This window comes from Triturus cristatus, chromosome 5_1, assembly GCF_964204655.1.
Source record: "Triturus cristatus chromosome 5_1, aTriCri1.1, whole genome shotgun sequence".
Taxonomy (NCBI): domain Eukaryota; kingdom Metazoa; phylum Chordata; class Amphibia; order Caudata; family Salamandridae; genus Triturus; species Triturus cristatus.
This window is the reverse complement of record NC_140587.1, coordinates 768,317,491-768,343,361: the sequence shown is the minus strand read 5'-3', so window position 1 is coordinate 768,343,361 and position 25,871 is coordinate 768,317,491. Positions and strand designations below refer to the sequence as shown.

General features: G+C 50.1%; 1 protein-coding gene across 2 annotated transcripts in view; it reads right to left on the bottom strand.

Annotated features, from left to right (window-relative positions):
• The window catches only part of OSBPL1A (oxysterol binding protein like 1A), a 1,951,189-nt gene that overhangs the window by 375,705 nt on the left and 1,549,613 nt on the right, over nt 1–25,871 (bottom strand). For both annotated transcript variants that reach the window (XM_085605749.1, XM_085605748.1), the window contains exon 25: nt 6,398–6,514. In XM_085605749.1, coding sequence (XP_085461875.1) covers nt 6,398–6,514 — 117 coding nt within the window. The remainder of the gene's footprint in view (nt 1–6,397; nt 6,515–25,871) is intronic.

The following is a 25,871-nucleotide window of genomic DNA, read 5'->3' as shown; positions in this document are numbered from 1 at the left end:
AGAGAGGGCAACCCTGTCTAGTCCCCCGTCCCAGCGCAAAGTCCCCAGACAGTCTCCCGTTTACCACCACCTGTGCCAGAGGTCGTGTATAGTTACGAGGGACAAGGGAACCCAAAAAGGTAAATGAGGACCTTGGGTAATAGTTCAGTACAAGGTTTGGATAAATATAGTTCAGAATCGATACTATATTCTGGAAGTCCAGCCGGACAACCAATTTAATTTTGCAATAAAACATTTTTTTCATATAGGAACAAAGTACTTGTGGGACACAGTCCTGTATCCAATTAGAACAATAACATTACAAAACAAACAAAGGCATTTCAGGCAAGACAATAGGAGCTTTTTACCTTATCCAATGTTGTAAGCTTTTTCAAAACAGCAAATGCACTTTTTTAACACAATGGATTAATGTGCATGCTATTATAGTAGGGGTCGACGACGTTTCGATCCTGTTACGAGGGTACTAGGATCATCATCAGGACATTAATGTGTACATGCCTGACTGTAACCGAAATTGCCTAGATTTGTGAGAATACACGATCTGTCCAGTGCCTAGGGCAAAAATGATATTCAGGTGAAGTGAAGGTTCGCTAGATTGAGCTGAAAGAGAATAAGCGATCCGGCCGGAGCCAAGGGCAGCAACGTTACCCAGGTTGAGTGAAGGTACACTAGATGAGTGGAGGAGGTATCCAACTGATAGCGGTCCAAGCGAAACTTCGATTAGTTGAGGCGGCGTGACAATGCACGAGATCCAGCCAGGTCCTGAAATGCCTTTGTTTGTTTTGTAATGTTATTGTTCTAATTGGATACAGGATTGTGTCCCACAAGTACTTTGTTCCTATATGAAAAAAAAATGTTATTGCAAAATTAAATTGGTTGTCCGGCTGGACTTCCAGAATATAGTGTAGCGAGTGTAGCGCCGGGGGGATGTATACCGTGACAAAGTTGAAATTGCGCCCTTCCCACTGCCCAGAGACCGCTGTGAAACGTCCCTGGTCATCTGCCCATGTCCCGGTCACCACTAAGGGATAGCTTTTGCGGAGTAGGATCCCGACCCCCCTGGAACTAGATGTGAATTCTAAGTGCGCTATCATTTTAAAACCCCACCTATCAAGCGCCTTGACGGCCGTACCCACTAGCTGAGTCTCTTGTAGGAGAATGACTGACGGAGCGTGTCTCTTGAGGTGTTGTAGCACTAACCCTCTCTTTATCTTATTACCCAGGCCGGTCACATTCCACGATATCACGGCCAAGGGGGTGCCCTAGGCGTGGTGATTATCTAGTTGCTAACGTGCGGCCGTCGTGGTGGTGCTTGCGGTGTGTATGGAAGCAAACATAGGTCATGGTCCACTCTTGTGGTGTGTCTAGCATACCCCTCGCATGTCTCGGAAACAAACTTGTCCAGTGTGTGTGTACTCGCATGCTTAACTCAAGGTGACTGGTAAACAATGAAGAACAAAAAACCTGAAAAAACAAAAGTAAAAAACGGCCCCCCTCAACCACCCCCCTCCCTGCTCCCCTGCCAGACCGATCCCCAACTAACCGCCACCCCAACATAGCAGAGTGCTTCAATCCCATAAAACAGTACTTGTGTGTGGGGGGGAAGAAGTCCGAGAGTCGCTGCATTCCTCCACATCCTCAAAGACAATCTTGCAAACACTGGAGCTCTACACCTCTCCGTCAGATCCTGCAGCCCTTATCCGTTGTATGCCTACCATGGAAGGGGAAGATCAGAACGGCAAAAACCCCATCAATCGTAAACTCCACACCTCGTGTGAGTTCAGCTCGCACCCGCATCTCGAGGTTCGAGCGAAACTCGCCACTGTGATTTCAAAGCACATCACTCCCCAGTGTCAGTACGCTGTGGATATTGCTCCTCTTGCTCCTCTCCGGATTCCCTGGGGTCCTCTTCCTCTCTGCCTTGCCGTTGACGTCTCCTTGACCATCGAGCTCCTTCCGCCCGTCGCCATCCCTGGAGCCAGTCGTGTGCCTCCTCCAGTGTTTCAAAAAAATACGTTTTTCCATCCGCTACCACACGCAGTTTCGCAGGAAACAGCATCGAGTAAGGTTGTTCCTTGCGCCGAAGTTCTTTTTTCACCTCAAGGAAACTTCTGCGACGCTTGGTAACCGCCGCCGTATAGTCCGGGAAGAAGGATACCACTGAGTTTTGGATGCGCAACGGTGGTGCCACCCTCGCTGTTTGCAATATAGCATCCCTGCAATATAGCATCCCGGTCTCGGAAGTTAAAAAAATGCGAGCCAATATAGGTCTAGGGGGAGCCCCAGGCTTGGGCTTACCCCCCGGCACTCTGTGCGCTCTTTCCACGGAAAAGAAGGTGGAGAGCCCCTGGGGCTGGAGTCTGGTTTTTATGAGATCTTCTATCTAGAGGTCCATGGCTGGACTCCCCTCGCTTTCGGTAATTCCCGTAATTCGAACGTTATTTCGCCGGGAGCGCCCCTCCTGATCGTCCAGCTTTGCCGCCATGAGTCTATTTTCGGCCTCCAAGCGACCGACCTTGTGGAGCAACGCAGCGCTGTCTTTAGTAAGGGACTTCGTCACCTGTTCTACTTCGGTGACCCTGGCGGTCATCTTTTGAAAATCAGCCCGTAGGAAGGAGACATCGGTGGAGATCGAACCCACCGTAGATTGCACATTAGTGAGAGCTGACATGATATCCTCTAGCGTTACTTTGGCCGCGCCCTCCAAGTCTGGGGCCTTGTCCGATATGCCTTTGCGCTCAGGCAGGGCAGGAGATTCTTTCGCAAACGCGTATTTGTCTAGTTTTGCCTGAGAGGTCGCGCGTGGGCTCCTGCCCCACATCCTCTTCCGGATGAATCAGCTCTGACCGCTAATCACCGCCGCCTGCCGCTGGACCTACTGCCAAGCGCGGCCTGTCGGTATGCCCGTCTTCCTGTTAACGAGTGGATTGTGGGGCTCGAGTCCACCGTCTTTCACTGTGTGCCGAGAGAAGCAGTCCCTGCCCAACAGCGGGCCCAGCACATCTATATTTGGGGCCATGGGCGCTGTAACGCGTGTGGGGGCGCTGCCCCCGCTGGCGCCTGGGTATGTGTCTGGTAGGGGCCGAGGGTTCTGCTCTCCCCGATCCTCCACCAATTTGCTGCACACAGGTAGTGGCGCTGTCTCAGGTAGTGCTCATCTCCCCAGATCATCTATGGAGCTTCAGGCACAACTAACGTCCTTCCAGGCGTGATCCCTGTGTTGGGCGCTCTCTGTCCCCGACTCCGTGTGCCTCAGGCGAGCCTCTGCATCAGTGAACTGGGCCTCTCCCGTCACCCCCGCCTCCTGGGCTTACCGGGTGCCGAGTCTGGTCAGCGCCGGGTCCCGCACATCACTTTCTGCTTGCTCCGGGGCACGCCGAGCGTCGATGCCAGTTCGGGACAGTCTCGGTGGGAGCACCGCTCTCTTCAGTTGCCGTGCGCGTCCCAGGGGCAGGGCCGAAGTCCGCTATCATCGGGCACAAGCGGGTGCCTCCCGCTTCCGTTTCAGTGCCCCGTCCAATTTCCTGACCTCACCGCTCGCCGGGTCCCGCTTCACCCACTCAGGTCTCCGGCGTACTGTAGTCCCCGGCTTCTGCTGCGCAACGAGGCCGCTCCCCCTCAAACGTCCTCCTCGTGCTGCGTTCAACTTCCCGGGCCCAGGGCTGGGTCGATCGATGCCTCTCACCCTTCGCTCTCAGCATGTGTCTTTGGGGCAGGATAACTGATCAGATGGTATGCTGGATTTCTAGCGGAACCTACGCCGCCCTCGGAGCTCTTCTAAGCCCCGGCCATCGTGTTTGGCTGCATGCCAACGATGTCTCCAGTTTAGATCTGCTATTATATTTTAGGCTAAATCACACACTCCAAACAAAGTGTACCATGCATCCAGATGAAACTGGTTCTGAAGGAGCTCACTCATTTAATAGTTACCCCACAACTCAGACATACTACGTCCTACCTTTACAACAGAATAGCTAATATGAGGATGTCTTGCTCAGACACGAGGCAGGAGTGGGAGGAGAGTCTAGACCTTCAGATAACAGATCAATAATGGTGCCACCGCTGTATTCAGACCAGTGAAATCCACAGATACAGGACATTTATTAGTATGTTACAAGTTTCTTCAGCATTTATGTTACACATTGGAATAAGTTTGCAAAGCTGGGCTAGAGGACAACCCGAGCTGTGAATGCTGCCACTGTCTTACAGTTGATTCTCTAAACCTTGTCTAAGAAAGTCTGAATCTGCGAAGGGTACTTACAAGGTGTGTTCGCAGAACTGGCACAGATGATGAAGGTATCACTGCCACCTACTCCTTAGGAACACTACGAGGCTATGTAGAGAGAGTACTGGCCAGGATTACACACTTCACAGCGCTGGTGCTTTTGCTAGCGAAGAGGAGAGTAGCTATATGCTGGGGCAGAGCAACAATACTAACAGTCAAACCATGGATATCAGACCCGATGTACAGTAACAATATAAGTGATGACTGCCTCCCAACCCCATCTTGCCCCGACGACATATGGGAACCCTTGAGACATTATATCACAGGCATAGAAAGATATAAGATACTTTGATGACCCTTGAGGGATCAGGCTTAAAAAATTAACAGTAGGTGAATGGTTGAGACATGTCCATTTTTTACTGCCAAACCTAATACCAGGAATCGAAGCAAGGAGAATAAAGTTGGGAGCATTAGTTGAATGGAACGATAACTGGGAGAACCAGGAAGTAGTGGATGGGGCATAAAAGCAAAATATGTGGCCATTAAATATATGTAGCACATATAGCTGAATTGCCATATGTCTTGATGAACAAGTTACTTACCTTCGGTAACGGTATATCTGTAAGAAACATAGATTAGTTATAGATTACTTACCTTAGAATTACCCCCAGGTGTCAGACTGGATCCGGAAAGTTTTTAGTCAGCAGTACCCCTGCACGTCCGAAGGTGGCGTTGGTCAACTACGCGTCAGTCGGGGGCATAGTGGTCGCCGGGATGACGTTGCGGTAGCTACATAAACGCAGCCCTCACGCGCTGACGTCAGTTATGTACACGACTTTTCACGCCAGAAGGGCAAAGCCATGCAAGACACTGACCACTGGTGCACAAAACTAGGGCCCTTAAAGGATGTCCTTAACCCTAGAAGTCAGTTCGCAGAACTGGGAGGATGGGTGGGGCGGTAAGGAATCTATAGCTAACCTATGTTTCTTACAGATATATAGTTACCGAAGGTAAGTAACTTGTTCATCTGAAAGAAACGGTTATAGATTCCTCACCTTAGAATAGATACCCCAGCAATACCAACCCCGGAGGTGGGTCTGCGAACCAAGTTCACACCAGAAAATCCTGGAGAACAGAACAGCCAAAGAAACTGTCTCTCCGGACTTGGCTGTCCAGGCAGTAGTGTTTCGTAAACGTGTGCAGCGATGCGAACGTAACTGCTTGACAGATGTCATTTAGGGAGACTACTCGTCCCAAAGCAGAGAAGCTGCCGTCGCCCTGGTGGAATAGGCACGCAGCCCCACTGGAGGCTCCTTCTTAGCCAAAGAATAGCAGGCTTTGATGCCCCAGACGACCCACCTGGAGTTGGTCCATTTGTGCACGGCCAGACCTTTCTTCTTAGAAGGTGGGCAAAGTGATGGCTTGGACAATGCGGAAAGAAGTAACCACCTTGGGAAAAAGGAAGGTCTAGTTCTAAGGACGACCTTGTCCGGATGGACAGCCAGAAAGGGAGGTTTGGAAGACAACTGCCGGCCCACGAGGAGCTTTCTGGACCGCTACCGCAAAGACTTCGGACTATGGTTCGACAGTCGGTACACGACTTGGGGTCATGGTTGCACTCCAGCCAGAAGAGGCACACGCGGTACGGATCCAACACCGACATCAGTCGGGTACAGGAATGGCATGCCTTAAAACCAGGTATCCCTCGTGCACCAGGAGTCGGTTTAAGACTCAAAAACGAAGTCGACAAAAGTTACTGGGGATACCGCTCTCAACCGATCACAACGCCGACGATAGACGCGGAGTCGGCTGACGCCACCTTCTGACGCGCAGGGGTACTGTCGACGAAAAACTTTCCGGATCCAGTCTAACGCCTGGGGCTAATTCTAAGGTAAGAAATCTATAAATAACTGTTTATTTCAGATAGTACAAATAATATCTATGTATTGTCAATGTAAATGGAAATTGCATAGTGGATACTTTTGTAGAGGCAAACTCTACTCCGTTTTAATGTGCATTGTCGTCTAGGAAATCTATAATAATAAGGTAAAAAAAAAAAAACATTCCAAAAGCACATTTAGTCAACATAAAATCATGATAAGAACAGCAGAACAGTCATCATCGGTAGGAGTGTGGCTTCTCTTTTTTCAGGAAAAAACATGTCTGTCTTACCTGAACAGAATTTGATGGCCTTGGTGTTATTCTCCAGAGTAAAGTACTGCCTGGAATCACATGCACAGTTTCAGAATCTGGCAACGGCATTTCATCTGGTTCATCGGCACTTCCTGTCTACAAGATAAAGACTTACATGACCTAAAGAGTATAAATAAAAGCCTCTAGCTTAGAAGAAATATAGAATTATAGACGGGTAACAGAGAATCAGTGGAATTGTTATCTTTTATTTACAGAGGGTGTCTAAGTGACATAAAACACCCAATGAGGGCAAAGCTAGAGTTGTCTATGACATCACTCAAAACCCCGAGGCGAAACCCATTCCCATCAGTCTACAATTTTGTGTAATGTAAGCCTCTTCCCGCTACCCTTATATAACCTGCCCCTGCTTTTCAATTACTATTCATGGGTAGAGAAGTAATGGGGAGCCATACAGAAAATGGCCTCACCTGACTCAGTCACCTGCCCTGTGATAAACCTACTGTTCAGTCACTCACTTAGATGAGGCAGAAAAACACAGAGGAAACAATCACGTCGCAGTGAAAACAACTTTCTTTCCTACTGCTGTTACCTCATAGCATAGAATAACTAGATTTCCAACCATTCGTTCAAGCTACGCACTCTCATTGAAAGTCATACATAAGTACTTATTAAGCCCTTCCTGACCTAGCTTGCTTTACTTTCTGACATTTGTGATAATGTTAAATTAAATGGAGACTTGATGAATTTATAGGTCAATATTCCCAAAGGCTTTCTCCCCCTCTAAATCACCTGTGAGCAAGATGAACAAGTTACTTACCTTTGGTAACGATATACTGTAAGAAACATAGGTTAGTTATAGATCCCTTACCTTAGAATTACCCCCAGGCGTCAGACTAGATAAGAAGAATTTTTTATGTCTGCAGTACCCCTGCATGTCGGAAGGTGGCATCGGTCAGCTCCGCGTTCGTCGTTGGCATTGTGGTCGCCGGGATTATGCCACGGTAGCTACTTAGTCGCCACCATCGCTTGCGTGCGTGCATCAGTTCTTTTACATAACATTCCACGCCAGAAGCGCAGAGCCATGCAAGACACTGACCATTGGTGCACATACCTAGGGCCCGGAAAGGAAATCCTTAACCCTAGAAGTCAGTTCTCAGAACCGGGAGAATGGGTCGGGCGGTAAGGAATCTAACACTAACCTATGTTTCTTACAGATATATCGTTACCGAAGGTGAGTAACTTGTTCATCTGAAAGAAACAGTTAGTTATAGATTACTTAGCTTAGAATAGATACCCCAGCAATACCAACCCCGGAGGTGGGTCTGCGAACCAAAGTCACACCAGAAAGTCCTGGAAACAGAACGGCCAAAAAAGCCGTCTCTCCGGACTCAGATGTCCAGGCAGTAGTGTGCAGAGATGCCACGTAGCTGTCTGACATGTCATTGAGGGGGACTCCTCGTCCCAAAGCAGTAGTAGCTACTGTCGCCCTGGTGAAATGGACACACTGGAGGCTTCTTCTTTTCCAAGGAATAGCAAGCCTTGATGCACAAAACAACCCACCTAGAGATGGTCCGTTTGTGCACGGCCCGACCTTTTTTGGCGCCCACGTAGCTCAGTAAGAGCTGGTCATCCACCCAGAATGGTTTGGTGCGATCCAAATAAAAGGAAAGCGCCCGTTTTGGATCCAGACGGTGGAGCTTGTCTTCTTCTTTTGAAGGATGCGGAGGCGGAAAGAAGGTGGGCAAAGTGATGGTTTGGCCAATGTGGAAGGAAGTAACCACCTTGGGAAGAAAGGAAGGTCTGGATCTTAGTACAACCTAGTCCGGATGAACAGCCAGGAAAGGAGGTTTTGAAGAAAGAGCCTGGAGCTTACTCACCCTGTGAGCAGAGGTGATGGCAACCAGAAAAGCAGTCTTTAAGGTAAGAAGTTGGAAAGGACAGTCATGAAGTGGCTTAAAGGGAGCGCACATAAGGTAAGTCGCAACCAAGATCAAGTCCCACTGCGGTATTACGAAGGGAATAGGAGGAAAAAGATGAGTAATGCCCTTGAGGAAGCCATTTACAACAGGGAACTTGAAAAGAGAAGGCCTATCAGGAAGCCTAACAAAGGCTGAAATGGTCGGGAGGTAGCCCTTAAGAGTGCCCAGGGCAGCGCCCTACTGGGCCAAAGAAAGAAGGCCATACAATACACAAAGAACAAGTTACTTACCTTCGGTAACGATATATCTGTAAGAAACATTAGTTAGTTAGATTCCTCACCTTAGAATATCCCCAGGCTGGATCCGGAAAGATTTTTCGTCAGCAATACCCTTTGCGCGTCGCTAGGCGTCGTCTGCGGCTCCGCGTCAAGTGCCGAAATGATGTCATCAGAATACTTAGACGCTGCCCTCGCTCGCTGACGTCAGTTCTTGTACATAGCTTTCTGCGCCAGGAACACAGAGCCATGCAAGAAACCAACACTGGTGCCATGAATATAGGGCCCTGAAAGGGATGACCTTAACCCTAGATATCAGTTCGCAGAACGGGGAGGATGGGTGGGGCGGTAAGGAATCTAACTAACTAATGTTTCTTACAGATACATCGTTACCGAAGGTAAGTAACTTGTTCATCTGAAAGAAACACGTTGGTTAGATTCCTCACCTTAGAATAGATACCCCAGCAATACCAACCCCGGTGGTGGGTCTGCGAACCAAGATCACACCAGAAAGTCCTGGATAACAGAATGGCCAAAGAAGCCGTCTCTCCGGACTTGGCTGTCCAGGCAATAATGCTTGGCAAACGTGTGCAGCGAGGCCCACATTGCTGCCTGACAGATGTCCTGCAAGGGGTCTCCCCGACCCAGGGCAGTTGTCGCCGCCGTGGCCCGAGTGGAATGGGCCCTCAGCCCTACAGGAGGTTCCTTTTTAGCCAAGGAATAACAAGCTTTGATACACAATACGACCCACCGAGTGATGGTTCGCTTGTGTACAGCCCTCCCCTTCTTAGCACCCACGTAGCCCACAAAGAGCTGGTCAGCCATCCGGAACTGCTTGGTGCGGTCCAAATAAAAGGATAGCGCCCGTTTTGGGTCCAGACGATTGAGCCTCTCTTCCTCTTTCGAAGGATGCGGAGGCGGAAAGAAGGTGGGCAACGTGACAGACTGCCCGATGTGGAAGGCAGTCACCACCTTAGGAAGAAAGGGAGGACGAGTCCGGAGAACAACTTTGTCCGGATGGACAGAAAGAAAAGGAGGCTTAGAAGATGGAGCCTGGAGCTCACTCACCCTTCTAGCAGAGGTGATGGCAACCAAGAAAGCAGTCTTAAGAGTGAGAAGACGAAGGGGACAATTATGAAGTGGCTCAAAGGGAGCGCACATCAGATGTGTCAATACCAGGTTCAAATCCCACTGAGGCATTACGAAAGGGACAGGAGGAAAAATGTGAGTAATGCCCTTGAAGAAGCGAGAAACAGGGCATTTGAAAAGAGAAGGCTGATCAGGAAGCCGTAAGAAAGCAGAGATAACTGAAAGATAACCTTTACGAGTGCCCAGAGCAGAGCCCTGCTGGGCCATGGAAAGAAGAAAGAGGAGAACCTCAGAAAGAGGGGCGGAAAGAGTATCCACAGCCTTCTCTGTGCACCATGCCACAAATTTGTTCCACCTGCAGGCGTATACCGATTTTGTGGAGGGACACCTGGCTGCCAGAATCACACAACAGACTTCAGGAGGCAAGTCAAATGGCATCAACTGTCGCCGCTCATTCTCCACGCATGGAGGTGGAGACTGGACAGGTTCGGGTGGAGGACCGTCCCTTGCTGCTGCGACAGAAGGTCCTCCCGAAGAGGCAGTCGTATCGGGGGATCGATCGATAGACTGAGTAGCTCATGATGCCAGTACCTTCGTGCCCAATCCGGAGCCACCAAGATGACTTGGGCCTGGTCGCGCCTGATCTTCTTCAGCACTCTGGGCAGAAGTGGTATAGGCGGAAAGGCGTACAACAGACCGCAACTCCACTCGCGACGAAAGCCGTCCCCGGGCGAGTGCCGCCTTGGAAACTCCAACGTGCAGAACTGCTGACATTGCATGTTCTCTTCGGTGGCGAATAGATCTAACCAAGGCTCTCCCCACTGCCGAAAGAGGCCTTGCGCCACGTCCGAGTTGAGATGCCATTCGTGATCCATCATGCACCGGTGGCTGAGTTTGTCTGCTCTGGCGTTCAGAGAGCCCGCCAGATGTTGAACCACCAGGGTGATGCCCTGATGTTCTAGCCATGTCCAGAGGCGCAGAGCCTCCTAACAAAGGGTCCACGACCCCACCCCGCCCTGTTTGTTGCAATACCACATGGCGGTGGTGTTGTCCGTGAACACCTGCACTACAAGCATATACCGTCTTAGTGGAGGGATGTCTGGCTGCCAAGATAACTTCACAGACTTCGGGAGGCAGGTCAAACGACGTCAACTGCCACCGCTCAATCTCCACGCAAGGAGGTGGAGGCTGGACAGGTTCGGGTGGAGAACCTTCCAATGCTGCTGCGACAGAAGATCCTCCCGAAGAGGCAGGCTGATCGGTGGATTGATGGCCTTGTGTAGAAGCTCAGGATACCAGACTCTTCGTACCCAATCAGGAGTCACAAGAATGACTTGACCCAGACGTACTTGATCTTCTTCAGCACTCTGGGCATAAGTGGTATAGGCGGAAAGGCGTATAGAAGACCGCAGCTCCACTCTCGACGAAAAGGGTCACCTAGCGAGTGCCGCCTTGGAAATTCCAACGTGCAGAATTGCTGACATTGCGCGCTCTCTTCAGTGGCGAATAGATCTACCCAAGGCTCTCCCTACTGCTGAAAGAGACCTTGCGCCACCTCCGAGTGAAGACGCCATTCGTGATCCATCATGCATCTGCGGCTGAGTTTGTCCGCCCTGGCGTTCAGGGTACCTGCTAGGTGTTGAACCACCAGGAATATGCCCTGATGTTCCAGCCATGTCCAGAGACGGAGAGCCTATTGACATAGGGTCCACGACCCCACCCCGCCCTGTTTGATGCAGTACCACATAGCGGTGGTGTTGTCCGTGAACACCTGCACTACTCTTCCCCGGACAGAGGGAAGGAAAGCTTTTAGTGCAAGACGGATCGCCCGAAGCTCCAGAAGGTTGATATGGAGCTCAGACTCCGACGGAAACCAAAGGCCTCTGATCTCCACCTCCCCCATGTGACCGCTCCATTCCAGAAGTGACGCATTGGTTACCACTGTGAACTCTGGTTGGGGAAGGGAGAGGGACCTGCCGTCGACCCAATCCTGGTTCGTTAGCCACCACTGCAACTGGTGTGCAGTGCCCTCCAAGATCTGGACGCAATCATACAAGTAACCCTGATGTTGAGCCCACTGGAACTTCAGGTCCCACTGCAAAGCCCGCATATGCCATCTGGCATGGTACGCCAGCAGGATGCAGGAGACCATCAGGCCCAGTAGCCTGAGGGTCATCCTGACCGAAACCCGGGATAGAGGCTAAAAGATCGGAATCATAGCCCGAATATCCCGGACTCGCTGTTCAGGGGAATAGACTTGAAACTGCGCAGTGTCCAGAACCGCTTCGATGAAGGAGCACGTTGATGGAGAACCCGAGCGAATGCAGGAGGTCGACCGAAGTCTGGAGGTGGGAAACAACAGCCTGGGGTGAGCCAGCCTTCAACAGCCAGTCGTCGAGATGGGGGAAGACTGGAACCGCCATCAATTTAATTTCGTAAACACCCGAGGGGCGCTGGTAAGGCCAAAGGGAGCACAGTGAACTGAAAATGCTTGTAGCCTACTGTGAACAGGTAACGCCGGTGGGCCGGAAGGAGGGGGATGTGAAAATAAGCGTCCTGCAAGTCCAGCGCTACTATCCAGTCTCCAGGTTCGAGGGCAGACAGGACCTGAGCTAGCGTCAACATTTTGAACTTCTCATTCCGAAAGAAGCGCTTGACGTTCCTGAGATCCCAGATAGGACGCAGGCCTTTGTCCTTCTTGGGCACAAGAAAGCAGTGGGAATGGCAACCACAACCAACTTCTGGGAAAGGAACTCGCTCAATGGCTCCCTTGGCCAAGAGTGCCGAAAAGTCCTGTTGGAGAAGAGCCAGATGATCCTCCGACATGCGATGGTACGGAGATGCCATGGATGGAGGGGAAGTTTAAGGGGAGGGAGTAGACCCTTCGGACTATTTGCAAAAACCACCTGTCCGTGATGGTGCGCCAGTGGGGGAGGTGATGGCGAATCCTGCCGCACACTTGTGATTGGTGGCCCTGAAAGGTCGAAGTAGAAGGGTTTGGAGGCTGCTGCTGTGAGGGCTGTGGTGGACTGGCCCGCCCGCTGGCCCCCAGAACCACGTTTGTGGTTCCCACTTCCCGGGCCGCTCTGGGGCTGAACAGCTTGCGCTGGCCTGTGGCTCTGGGCAGGACATGGCTGGGCAACCCCTTCGAAAAGCAGACTGTGCAAGATGGGTGGTGGAGAGGCCCAAGGACCTGGCCATAGCACGAGAGTTCTTAAAGAACTCAAGTGCGTTGTCTGCCTTGTCACCGAATGGGTGACGGCCATCAAAGGGCATGTCCATAAGAGTGGATTGGGCATCCCCTGAAAAACTAGTCGACCTCAACCAGGCGTAGCGCTGAAGGGCTACCGACGTGGAAATCGTCCTGCTTAGTGAGTCGGCGTTATCCAGCCCACAGTGGATTGTAAACTTTGCTGTGTCTCACCCTTCGGCAACTGCACGGGAGAGTACGGCCCGGGCCTCCTCCGGGCACTGGGGCAGCACTTGCGTTACCGTATCCCACACAGAGTGGGTGCAATGGCCCAACAGACATGCAGTGTTTACCGACCGCAGTCCCAAGCTGGAGGAAGTAAACAGCTTCTTCCCAAGATGGTCCAGCTTGTTGGATTCCCTATCAGGTGGTGCGTGAGGGAATGCGCTTTTGGAGGTGAAGACTTGGACGACCAAGCTCTCAGGGGTAGGGTGTTGGAAGAGGAAAGTGGGGTTGCCTGGGGCCGGGCGGTGGCGTCGGGCGATCATCCTATCCACAGGAGCCCCTGTGTTGGGCCTGAACCAGGTGCCCAAAAGGATGTCAGTGAGGGCTTCAATAAACGGTAGCAGGGGCTCCGAAGAGCTAGCTGCAGGTTGAAGCATCTCTGTCCTGACTGCCACCGTCGGTAGCTAGAGGTTGAGAGCCTTGGCCGCCCTATGCAACACCATGGCGTAAGACACTCCCTCCTCCGTAGCGACGGTAGGAGGAGACAACATGCCAAGGTCTGGTGAGGTATCCAGACCACTGGCTTCCCCCAGTTCCTCTCTCCAGTCCAGTTCGTAACCCAACTGGTCAGTTAAAGGGCCTCTAGACCCCTCCCAGTCCTCCTCACTCTCCTCTGGCTGCTAATCTGGTCTAAAAGAGCCAGGGTAGAATAAGGGCACAAAAGTACCCGTAGGCGCTGGATCTTGTGTCGGTCGACGCCGGTCCGGCTCCGTTTCTACATCGAGGTGGAGGCAGGAGTCGATGCCGACTGGGGACACAATCGGCATCGGCTGCAGATGTGGTGCTAGTACAATCTGCACCGGGTGAGGAGTAATCGGGTTGACCGGTGCTGATCCAGATCCAGGCCTGGATCCAAGGGGACCTTGCGGTGCCAGAGCCGCTGGCGTAGAAGGCCCAGGGCCCCCAACCGAGTCCGCGGGGCTAGAAGGCACGCCAGCGAAGTCAGGCTGCCCAAAGATGGCATGCATAGCTTTGTAAAATTGGTGAAGCAGGGCAGGGGTCGCTCTGGTAAGGGAGCCGTGGGAGGGGCACCATCCGCATCCCTAGTCGTGTCGGCCGACGGAGGAGGAGAAGTTGAAGAGCGACAATGCTTCTCCGATTTCTTCTTGTGCTTCCAATTACCGGAGGAGTGCGAAGACTTGGAAGAAGATTGGTGGTGGTGGCTCCGCGACCTGTCCCTCGACCTCACACGCGACCGGGACCTCGAACGACGTGGAGCCGGCTGCCGGGTCTCGAGAAGCTTTCTGGACTGCTCCCGCAAAGACTTTGGAATCATGGTCCGGCAGTTGGAGCACGACTCGGGGTAGTGGTCGTGCCCAAGGAAAAACAGTCACACGCTGTGCAGATCATTCACTGACATCAGTCGGCTACAGGAGCCGCAAGTCTTGTAACCGGGCATCTGTGACGTGTCGTAAAAAAGTCAGTCAAAAATTGACTGGAGGTACTGCTCTCTCTGGATCTGCGCTGGCTGGCATGGAAAACGAAAGCACTGATGTCAGCGCGCGAGGGCGACGTCTAAGTAGCTACTGCTACGTCATACCAGCAACCACGACACCAACAACAAATGCAGAGCAGGGGTACTACTGACAAAAAAAAATTCTTCGGATTCAGTCTGACGCCTGGGGGTAATTCTAAGGTAAGGAATCTATAACTAACTGTTTCTTTCAGATGCTATTTTTTATCCTACCCATTGACTAGTACATAAAGGCGAAACTGTATATGTTTTTACAAATAAAAAAACAGGAACACAATTTTGTCACTGGCACACATTTTGAAAGGCAACATTACTGACAAAGTCTGCTGATATTAAATTACCAAGCTTTCTTCTTCACAGAATGATTTACACACATGTATCTAATAAACGTGCAGTTTCACTTCATATTGTTTGGAAAAGGCATGGTATCTACTAGCTCCAGGCATTAATACCACTTTATGTTATCAGTGTTTTTATAGTGCACAAATAACCTGTGAGGGTATCCAAGTGCTTTGTAGCAGGTGTGAGAGTTTTGCCCTGGAGGGCTTACTCGAAAAACCAAGACTTCAGAATCTTGCAAAAGTTATGAAGAGAGGAGGAGGCTCTGCTGTGTTTTGGGAGGACGTTTAAGGCTTCAAGGACGAGGTTACGAGAAGGCAAGGCCCACTGCCCTGCTTCTGTGTGTTCGTCGGATGTGTGCTAGTGAGAGACCGGCAGAGCGGACGTGTCTGGAAGGCTGGTGGAAGTGAAATCGGGTGATCAGGTAGGCAGGGCCTGTCTTGTGGAGTGCTTTGTACGCAAGGGTGAGGAGTTTGAATTGTGCGCGTTTATTTATCGGAAGCCTGTGAAGTTCCTTGAGGTGTGGTGTGATGTGGGTTTGGCATGGGAAGTTAAGGACTAGTTTGGCTGCTGCATTCTGGACGGTCAGCAGGCTTCTTGCTGCATGTTCAAACACTTTTGATATCATGAAAGCAGATTCAAAATCTAAATGTCAGATTCTGATTCCGGAATATTTACAAATTATTTCAACAGATGACACTGTTGGCTTTAAAACAAAATGTATTACAAGCGTTTGTTTGGAATTCATTGTAAAAAGAAACGTTACTTTTTAACATCTTTAATTAAAGATTTTCCATTAATAGAAAAGAAATAAACTGAAAAACACTTCCAGAAATTGGGCGTCTCATATGTCGTCCCCCCACCAGTACTCATACAGGAGCAATTCAAGTCCATTGTAGGAAGCGGGCTCTTTATAGGATAAACCAAAATGAGGTAAATTGTGCAAAGATTCCAGGGGTTCCCTTACAAGTGGACAGGGGCTTGCTCTAGCAATATCAAAGTGCTCTTTTAGGGAGTAGTGTGGTCGAGTAGCCTTAGGTTTATCAGAGAGGAGTGATAGACATCAACAAATACCACAATAGTCAATACATGATGCACACGACTCAATAAGGAGATCCACACCAATCTATAAAAATAACATATCTTTATATACATTTAGGTACCATAATCAATACGATCAGGTATGTACGTTTTGCAAGAGAAGTACGATGCGTTTTAAAAAGTCGATACTTGTTATCCTATGGGAGGAAAAACAAGTATGACATTCAGATAGAGTACAGCGACTTATGAAACCAATCTCTGGGACTTAAGGTGAGGATTGGGCCAGGTCCAAGGCTGCACCAGCAGGTTACCTCCAGTGGCACTAGGGCACTAGGGTGTAGTGTTACAATACAGCGTCAGGTGCCCAATGTTAGTCAATGGGGATCTATCTTCGTGAAAAGAGGCTGAAGGTTTTGACTCGGAGGCCAGTCAGGTTGAACCACGCAAAGGGCTCAAATCTTGCAATGCTAGGGGACGTGGGGACACCAGTGGGCCTTTTCTTCTCTGGCCGGGGTGGCGAGTGCAGAGGGACTTTGTGGTGTTGGGTTTCTTCATTCGGGAGCACACACGGTTGAGGGGGGCCTGCAAACAGTCTGCAGGTGACGTCCGGGAGTTCACGAGGGGTAAGCCCACAGTCGACTTAGTCTCTTGAGGGACTGGGAACCACACTGACACCATTGTCCTACTTCGACACACGCTGGGGGCTCGGGTGCAGTGGTGCTTGGCAGCATCGGGATTTGGTGGTTCAGGAGGCTTCAGGGTTCTTCTTGGGGTACCTGCAGGAATGCAGGAGAGCCATTCCACAACTCTAATGACGTTCTTGTTTCACTAAAGGGCTAGAGCACTGCACAATCTACTCAATGATGTCAGTCTTTTCATTCTTAACTGAATAGTCTGATATATTCCCCAACTCCTCTAAGATTTACAGAATCTATGAGAGGGACCTTTCTATATCACTAGTATAAATCATTAAATCATCTGCATATAGACCCACCTTTTTTCAAAGCTTCTACAACTGAATGGACTGATATTTAGGTTCAAACTTATTTTATTTGCGAGGGGTCCAATACACATGTTAAAGAGTAAAGGCGACAGGAGGCAACCCTGATGTGTCCCTCTTTTGATTGGTATTTGACCTGTTACGTTCCCATTAACAAGAATTTTAGCTGTAGGATTTCTATAAATAGCTAGTATCGCTCTAGAGAATTTCTCCCCAAAATCATATTGTCTAATTGGCAAGTGTAGAAAGGGCCAGCTGATCCTATTGAAAGCTTTGGCTGCATCAAAAGTAAGGACTGGCAAGGGGATTTTCTCTCCTATAGCCAAGTCTATTGCTCCAATCAGCTCATGTGTCAAGTCATGTAGTTGTCTCCCTCTAATAAATCCCTTTTGGTATTTGTGTATTACATTCCCTATAACCCTTTATAACCGTATAGCTCAAATCTGAGTATATATCTTGTACTCATAGTTTAAGAGAGATATCGGTCTGTATGACTCACATAACTTAGGGTTCTTGTTTGATGTTAAAATATTACTAATTGTGGCTCCCTCCTAGGATTACGGAAGTTTCCTTCCTTCTAAGATGGCAGCTTTTATCATCTCCCAATACCACGGTGCCAGTTCCTCTTTTAAGGCCCTATATACTTCATTGGGAAGATGTTCTTTTGAGGTTGGGGGCAATCTAGCAGTATTTATTTCCTTAAAGTAATTTTGTAATTGTTCCCCGGTTACTACTGTGTCCTCATTGTACACATTTTATTTTTAAAGTTCAAAAGCCCTCTCCATTTCTTTGTTGTCCCTGCACATTTTACCTGTCTCGAGGTCTAGGATTTCTGAAATGTTATTTCTAGAGGATTCTCATTTGATCTTCCATGCCAACAATTTCCCGCAGCCCTTCCCGTATTCATAGCAAGATATCATACTGGCCTCACATTTTTTTCTAATTCCATCATCCAAGAAGCTTGACAAGCAATTTTTTACATTCTGCAATTCAGTTTGTGTTCGGGCCTGGCCCTCAACATTTAGGGAGTTCTCCAATTCCTTAGAAAGCCTAGCTATTTTAGATTACAGGCTCCCCATCTTGGCTTTCCCCTCCCTACTCCGGGCAATAGAGAGAGAAATTAATCTCCCCCTTATAAAAGCTTTATAGGTATCCCAGACAATATGTGGCAGGGATGAAGACTTATTGATCTGAAAAAATTAATTAGTTTCTTCCTTTAAACTTTCCACTAATTTAACTTTGAGTAGCAGGACTCGATTTAGGGCCCATATCATCTGTATAGTGGATTAAGCCAAACTTACGGCTAAATGGTCTGATAAATGTTCTATTATATGATCCACTTTCATGACTTTATTTCCAATCCTACTAGTTACCAGAAATAAATCTATTCTCTAAGAATGTCCGTATTTTTTATTTTTAAAGGTGAATCTATTATCCTTGTTGCTTTTTTCCCTTCAAATATCAGTCAGATCTAAATCCTCCATTATTTGTTTTATAAGACCTCTCGATTAAGGGTATTAACTGTATTTCTAGATGAGGAAGTGGTATAGGCGGAAAGGCGTACAACAGACCGCAACGCCACTCGCAACGAAAAGCGTCTCCGAGCGATTGCCGCCTTGGAAATTCCAACGCGCAGAACTGATGACATTGCGCGTTCTCTTCTTTGGCGAATAGATCTAACCAAGGCTCTCCCCACTGCTGAAAGAGTCCTTGCGCCATTCGTGATCCATCATGCACCGGCGGCTGAGTTCGTCCGCCCTGGCGTTCAGAGAGCCCGTCAGGTGTTGAACCACCAGGGTGATGCCCTGATGTTCCAGCCATGTCCAGAGGCGCAGAGCCTCCTGACAAAGGGTATGTAGGAGAGTAGGGTCTGCTTTCTATGGTCACCCCCACTTTTTGCTTCACTGGTTTTCGACTTAGATGTGGCTGTGGGCCTGCTAATCAGACCCACAGCCCAGCTGTTCTCTCTCTAAATTCACACTATGTACTTTAGGTACATAACCCAATTGGTAAGGATCACCCTCTAGGGCCCTGTACAGTGTACCTTAGGTACCCAGGGCATGGGTGTACCCTAGGCCTACCAGGGGCTGCAGCATGTATTATGCCACCCCTGGCTGGCCTCCCATCATGACACAACTGGCTGATCACTCAGCTGGGGCAAGATCGTGTAATCACCCCTTGCTTAGGTATAGCATTCCTATACCTACCTTATATATAGACACATGGGTAACCTTTCAGTCACTCCTATGGCAGGCCTTAACAATCCTGAAGGCAGAGTGCTTGGTAACATGTGAGATGGTGCTCTAGCATGAGCTGAGCCTGTCTGCAGCTTTCGGAACCATGTCCTTATAGCTGTTCTATGATATAGCCTACCATATACTCTTAAAGTGCCTTATAATCCTCGCGGTTATGGTAACTATGGGGTGGCTTTATCAAAACATGTCGTGTAAGGTGTCTAACACTTTGGAATACCACCCCCCCACCATTTCTGGCGATGAGGATAGTATTCCCCCCTTCTAGAGGGAGAAGACATGTTGAAGAACTACTACCCGGTTAAAGTTAACCAGAGCCCCAGCATCACAAAATGGATGCTGCTGCCACAGACACAAGTCTGACCTCCTGCTGCTGGGAGTCCTTCCAGCGAGGGAGGCTTGGACAATAGGTATCCTGCCTTGGGAGGTGCTAGCACCACCCTAGACATGACTTAGTGTATTGGGGCAGGGAGGGATGAAAGAAACGAGACACTGCCTGGGGCACACAAGGTGTCCCATGCATAGTCTGGTTCAAACCGGTGCTGGGGCACTCCAGCCCCAGTCCTGGCGCGAAACTGGACAAAGGGAAGGGGGTGTAACCACCCCCCACCTTTGTCCCACCCATAGGAGGGACCTAGCAGGTAACCCAGCCCCCCAGATTAGTATAAGAGTGGGAGCTGAGTCCCTAGGACTTTGGATTATCCTGAAAACTGCAACTTGAACAGAAACTCTGGACCTTCAACATTCGACTATGGAAGAAGACTGAAGAATCTCCCTTGTGACCAAGGAGTGGCCACCCTGTGCAAACAGGCACCACCAAGCGACCTGCCGTTTGCTTTGCCCAAGTTCTACGAGGAACCGACTGCAGAGCCCGACCAGCGCCTTGACTTCCAGACTTCTCCGACCCTGATCCACATCCACAGCAAAGCTGAGATCCGTGGAGGCGACGAGAGACGTGGGACCGGCTACCTGGGAAAATTGGCTACTAGCTTCCAGCGCAGCTTTTGAGGCATCCTCGAAGTTGTGCTCTGGGGATTGAGAAGCCCCGAGCACCATCTGCACCGAAGGTCAGCCCTCCACACTACACGAGTTCTGCGTGGGGCCCTTCTGCATTTCCCTGCTCGACGCGTCTGTCCGGTTACTGGCCCATTGGCTAGTAGCCTCAGTGACGACGAACCCTAAACTTTCCACCGCTGGTTTGGCTCCTCCAGACTGGCCCCTGCTTCCCTGCGAAAGAGAAGCACCTCAGGCCTTCCTGGTCTGCAACAGAAGCGAATCCTTCATCCTGCGTGGGTTGCGCTTGCCAAGGCTTGTTGGGCCCGAACTCGACATCGACGCCGCCAACAGCAAGAGCCCTCGTGGGACAGCTCGCCTCCTGGTTCTGGTCGTCCTCGACGCCTCCTGGTACCCGTGGCTGCTGCGACAAGCTTCACCTCTTCACCTGCATCTTTACGACATCGCCTGGTTCCTTTCTGGTTCCTGGCAGGTGACCTAGACTCTGTCCCCTCTGCTTGCAGGTATCTTCCTTCTTGATTCCATCCTTGGAATCCACCGGACACTCTTCACTGACTGCCTGTCAGCACCTTTTCTTCAGGCATCCATAGGAGTCGACGATGAAGCCCAACGCAAGTTCACACCTATGCACCCGCAGCCTGTGGGCTAGGTAACTTGAGTACTCCGGTGCTCACAAGGGTATTGACTATCCTAGGGTCTAGTTTCCAAGGCTCTAACTCCTAGCTCTTTCCGAAGTGTCCTAAAACTCTAATTCTAAACATCACTATTTCTATCGACTTTAACACATTACGCGTGAGTGTTTCCACTCTGCACCTGAATCCCGTGGGCCTCCCACTGCCTAGCAACTGGTAGTATAGTGTAGCCCCAGCGATTCCCTAGGCCTAAACTGTGTTCGTGACAGTGGTCCTTATTCCACTTACTTAGTATATGGTTTGCGTGGCCCCTAGGGCCTAACTGTATTACTTACCTGTGTGACTTATGTATGCTTAAATAAGACTGTGCTGTACTTACCTCGAATCTCATAAAGAGTGCTGAGGGTATTTTGACTAGAATAAATACATTCTATTTTTATATATCTGTTGTGGTGTCCTTTCATTTGGTATTCAAGGGATTGCAAATGGTATAACAGCTGGATTCACATGCCATACAGAGTTTAGCCTAAGACTGCTCTTGTCCATGCTACCACTAGGATAGCTGGTCTATAAGGTTGACTTTACAGCCAATCACCATAAGGGTTGTTTGGACTGATACAAGGTGTACACTAGAACTAGTGACATCATATATCAGGCCAACTTCTCACAGGGTCCACGACCCCACCCCGCCCTGTTTGTTGCAATACCACATGGCGGTGGTGTTGTCCGTGAACACCTGCACTACACTTCCCCGAACAGAGGGAAGGAATGCCTTCAGTGCAAGTCAGATCGCCCGCAGTTCCAATAGGTTGATATGGAGCCGGGACTCCGCCGGAGACCAGAGGCCTCTGATCTCCGCCTCTCCCATGTGGCCCACCCATCCCAGGAGGGACGCATCCGTCACCACTACGTGCTCCGGTTGGGGTAGGGAGAGGGATCTGCCACTGACCCAATCGCGGTCCGTGAGCCACCACTGCAACTGTCTTGCAGTGCCCTCCGAGATCAAGACATGGTTGGACGGGTTGCCCCGATGCTGGGCCCACTGAAACTTCAGGTCCCACTGCAGAGCCCGCATCCGCCACCTGGCGTGATGTACCAGCAGGATGCAGGAGGCCATCAGACCCAGTAGCCGCAGCACCAACCTGACCGAAACCCGGGATAAAGGCTGAAAGATCAGAATCAGAGTCTGAATATCCTGAACCCGCCGTTCCGGAGGATAGACCCGGAACTGCGCCGAGTCCAGAACCGCTCCGATGAAAAGGAGCTTCTGGGAGGGACTCCGAGGCGATTTGGGCACGTTGATAAAAAACCCCAGCAAATGCAGAAGGTCGGCCGTAGTCTGGAGGTGGGAGACGACTGCCTGGGGCGAGCCCGCCATCAACAACCAGTCGTCGAGATAGGGGAAGACTGGAACCCCTAATCTGCGCAGATGAGCTGCGACCACCGCCATCACTTTCGTGAACACCCGAGGGGCACTGGTGAGGCTGAACGGGAGCACGATAAACTGAAAGTGCTCGTGGCCCACCGTGAACCGCAGGTAACGCCGGTGGGCCGGCAGGACGGGGATGTGGAAATAAGCGTTCTGCAAGTCCAACGTTACCATCCAGTCTCCAGGGTCTAGGGCAGCCAGAACCTGAGCTAATGTGAGTATCTTGATCTTCTCCTTCCGGAGGAAGGCGTTGACGCTCCTGAGGTCCAAGATAGGGTGTAGGCCCCCTTTGCCCTTCTTGGGAACCGGAAAGTTGTGGGAATAACAACCCCAACCTACATCTGGGCCAGGAATAGCTCGATGGCCCCCTTGGACAAGAGGGCCGTGTGAGAAGTTGGCCTGATATATGATGTCACTAGTTCTAGTGTACACCTTATATCAGTCCAAACAACCCTTATGGTGATTGGTTGTAAAGTCAACCTTATAGACCAGCTATCCTAGTGGTAGCACGGACAAGAGCAGTCTTAGGCTAAACTCTGTATGGCATGTGAAGCCATCTGTTATACCATATGTAATCCCTTGGATACCAAATGAAAGGACACCACAACAAATATATATAAAAATAGAATGTATTTATTCTAGTCAAACCCTCAGCACTCTTTATGAGATTCGAGGTAAGTACAACACAGTCTTATTTAAGCATACATTAAGTCACACAGGTAAGTAATACAGTTAGGCCCTAGGGGCCACGCAAACCATATACTAAGTAAGTGGTATAAGAACCACTGTCACGAACACAGGATAGGCCTAGGCCTAGGCAATCGCTGGGGCTACACTATACTACCAAAGGTTAGGAAGTGGGAGGCCCACGGGATTCAGGTGCAGAGTGGAAACACTCACGCGTAATGCGTAAAAGTCGATAGAAATAGAAGTTATTAGAATTTAACAGTTTTAGGACACTTCTGGAATAGCTAGGAGGTCGAGACTTGGAAACTAGACCCTAGGGTAGTCACTACCCTTGTGAGCACCGGAGTACTCAAGTTACCTAGCCCACGGGCTGCGGGTGCATAGGTGTTAACTTGCGTCGGGTTTCGTCGTTGACTCCTATGGATGCCTGAAGGAAAGTTGCTGACAGGCAGTCAGTGAAGAGTGTCCGGTGGATCCCAAGGATGGAATCAAGAAGGAAGGATACCTCCAAGCAGAAGGGACAGAGTCTAGGTCACCAGCCAGGAGCCGGGAAGGAACCAGGCGATGTTGTGAAGATGCAGGTGAAGAGGTGAAGCTTTTCGCAGCAGCCACGGGTACCAGGAGACGTCGAGGACGACCAGGACCAGGAGGCGAGCTGTCCCACGAAGGCTGTTGCTGTCGGTGGCGTCGATGTCGAGTTAGGACCCAACAAGCCTTGGCAAGCGGAACCCACGCAGAATGGATGACTTGCTTCTGGTGCAGACCAGGAAGGTCTGGGGTGCTTCTCTTTCACAGAGGAGCGGGTGCCAGTCTGGAGGAGCCGGACCAGCAAGGTGAAATCACAGGTTCGTCGTCGTAGAAGTCACTAGCCAACGGGCCAGCAACCGGACAACACGTCGAGCAACTCAGGTGCAGAAGGGCCCCACGCAGAACACGTGAATTGTGGGGAGCTGATCTTCTTTGCAGATGGTGCTCGGGATGGGGGCTTCTCAATTCCCCAAGCACAGCCTCGAGGAAGCCTCAGAAGTTGCGCTAGTCAGGTACTAGCCACTTTTCCCAAGTCGCCGGTCCCACGTCCCTCGTCGCCTCCACGGGTCTCAGCTTTGCTGTAGAGGTGGATCTGGTTCAGAGGTGTCTGGAAGTCTCGGAGCTGGTCAGTCTCTGCAGTCGTCCCTCGTAGGATCAGTCGCAAAGCAAGCAGCGGTCGCTGGATGGTGCCTGGTTGCCCAGGGTGGTCACTCCTTGGCCACAAGGGAGATTCTTCAGTCTTCTTCCTGAGGTCGAATGTCGAAGGTCCAGAGTTTCTGTTCAAGTTGCAGATTCAGGATAATCTAATCCTGAGGGCTCAGCTACCTACTGATATACTGGGCTAGTGGGCTGGGCTACCTGCAAGGTCCCTCCTATGGGTGGGACCAGGAAGGGGGGTGGCTACACCCCCTTTCCTTTGTCCAGTTTCGCGCCAGAGCTGGGGCTGGAGTGCCCCAGCACCGGTTTGAACTGGACTATGCATGGAGCACCTTGTGTGCCCCAGGCATGTCTCATTCCTTTCAGCCCTCCCTGCCCCAATACACTAAAGTCTGTCTGGGGAGGTGCTAGCACCTCCCCAAGCAGGAAATCTATTGTCCAGGCCTCCCTGGCTGGGAGGGCTCCCAGCTGCAGGAGTTCAGACTCGTGTCTGTGGCAGCAGCATCCATTTTGTGATGCTGAGGCTTTGGTCAGAGTTAAACAGCAAAGTAGGATTTTAACATGTCTCTCCCTCTAGAAGGGAGGAATACTATCCTCATCACCAGAAATGGGATGGGGGTATTATTCCAAAGTGTTAGACACCTTACACGACATGTTTTGATAAAGCCAAACCATAGTTACCATAACCGTTTAAGAGTATAAGGCACTTTAAGAGTATATGGTAGGCTATATCATAGAACAGCTATAAGGACATGGTTCCGAAAGCTGCAGACAGGCTCAGCTCATGCTAGAGCACCATCTCACATGTTACCAAGCACTCTGCCTCCAGGATTGTTAAGGCCTGCCATAGGAGTGACTGATGGGTACACATGTGTCTATTTTAAGGGTAGATATAGGTATACTATATCTAAGCAAGGGGTGATTACACGACCTAGCCCCAGCTGAGTGATCAGCCAGTTGTGTCTGATTGGAAGGCCAGACCAGGGGTGGCATAATACATGCTGCAGCCCCTGGGAGGCCTAGGGTGCACCTATGCCCTGGGTACCTAGGGTACACTGTACAGGGTCCAATAAGGTGATCCTTACCAATTGGGTATGTACCTAGGGTACATGGAGTCCATTTTAAAGAGAGAGCAGACAGCCTGAGACCCTGAATGGCAGGATCTCAGGCCAACTAAGTCGAAAAACCAGCTAGACACTAGGCAAAAAGTTGGGGGTAACCATAGTCAGATATCCACCTTCCTACAGTTCCACCCTCACATCCTCTGCCCGTGGTGCTGCTAAAGTGTTATAATTTGTTGTATGTACATATTTCTGATATTGTTGTGACCCGGGGAGCACCCTATAAATGTGTGCTATGGTAGTATATGAACTGCTAGGGTGGGCAAACGGTGAACAATGTATTGCACAGTATTAGGGTGCTGGGGGGGTGGAGTGTAAATTAGGATCTTTCATAAGTGTGCATTTTACTAATGTCACTGAACACGGCTGGGCCTAGTACTGCAAGCAATAATTCCCAATCTGATTTATGCCCAGACATACATGCTGTTTATTTTGTGTTGATTATTAGGTGTGTTGAATAAAAACTATTTACATACATTGCGTGTGAAGTCTCTATTGTGACTCAAAGTACCTATGGCGAGTGCTGTGCCAATGCTTTACACATTGCCTCCGTGGTAAAG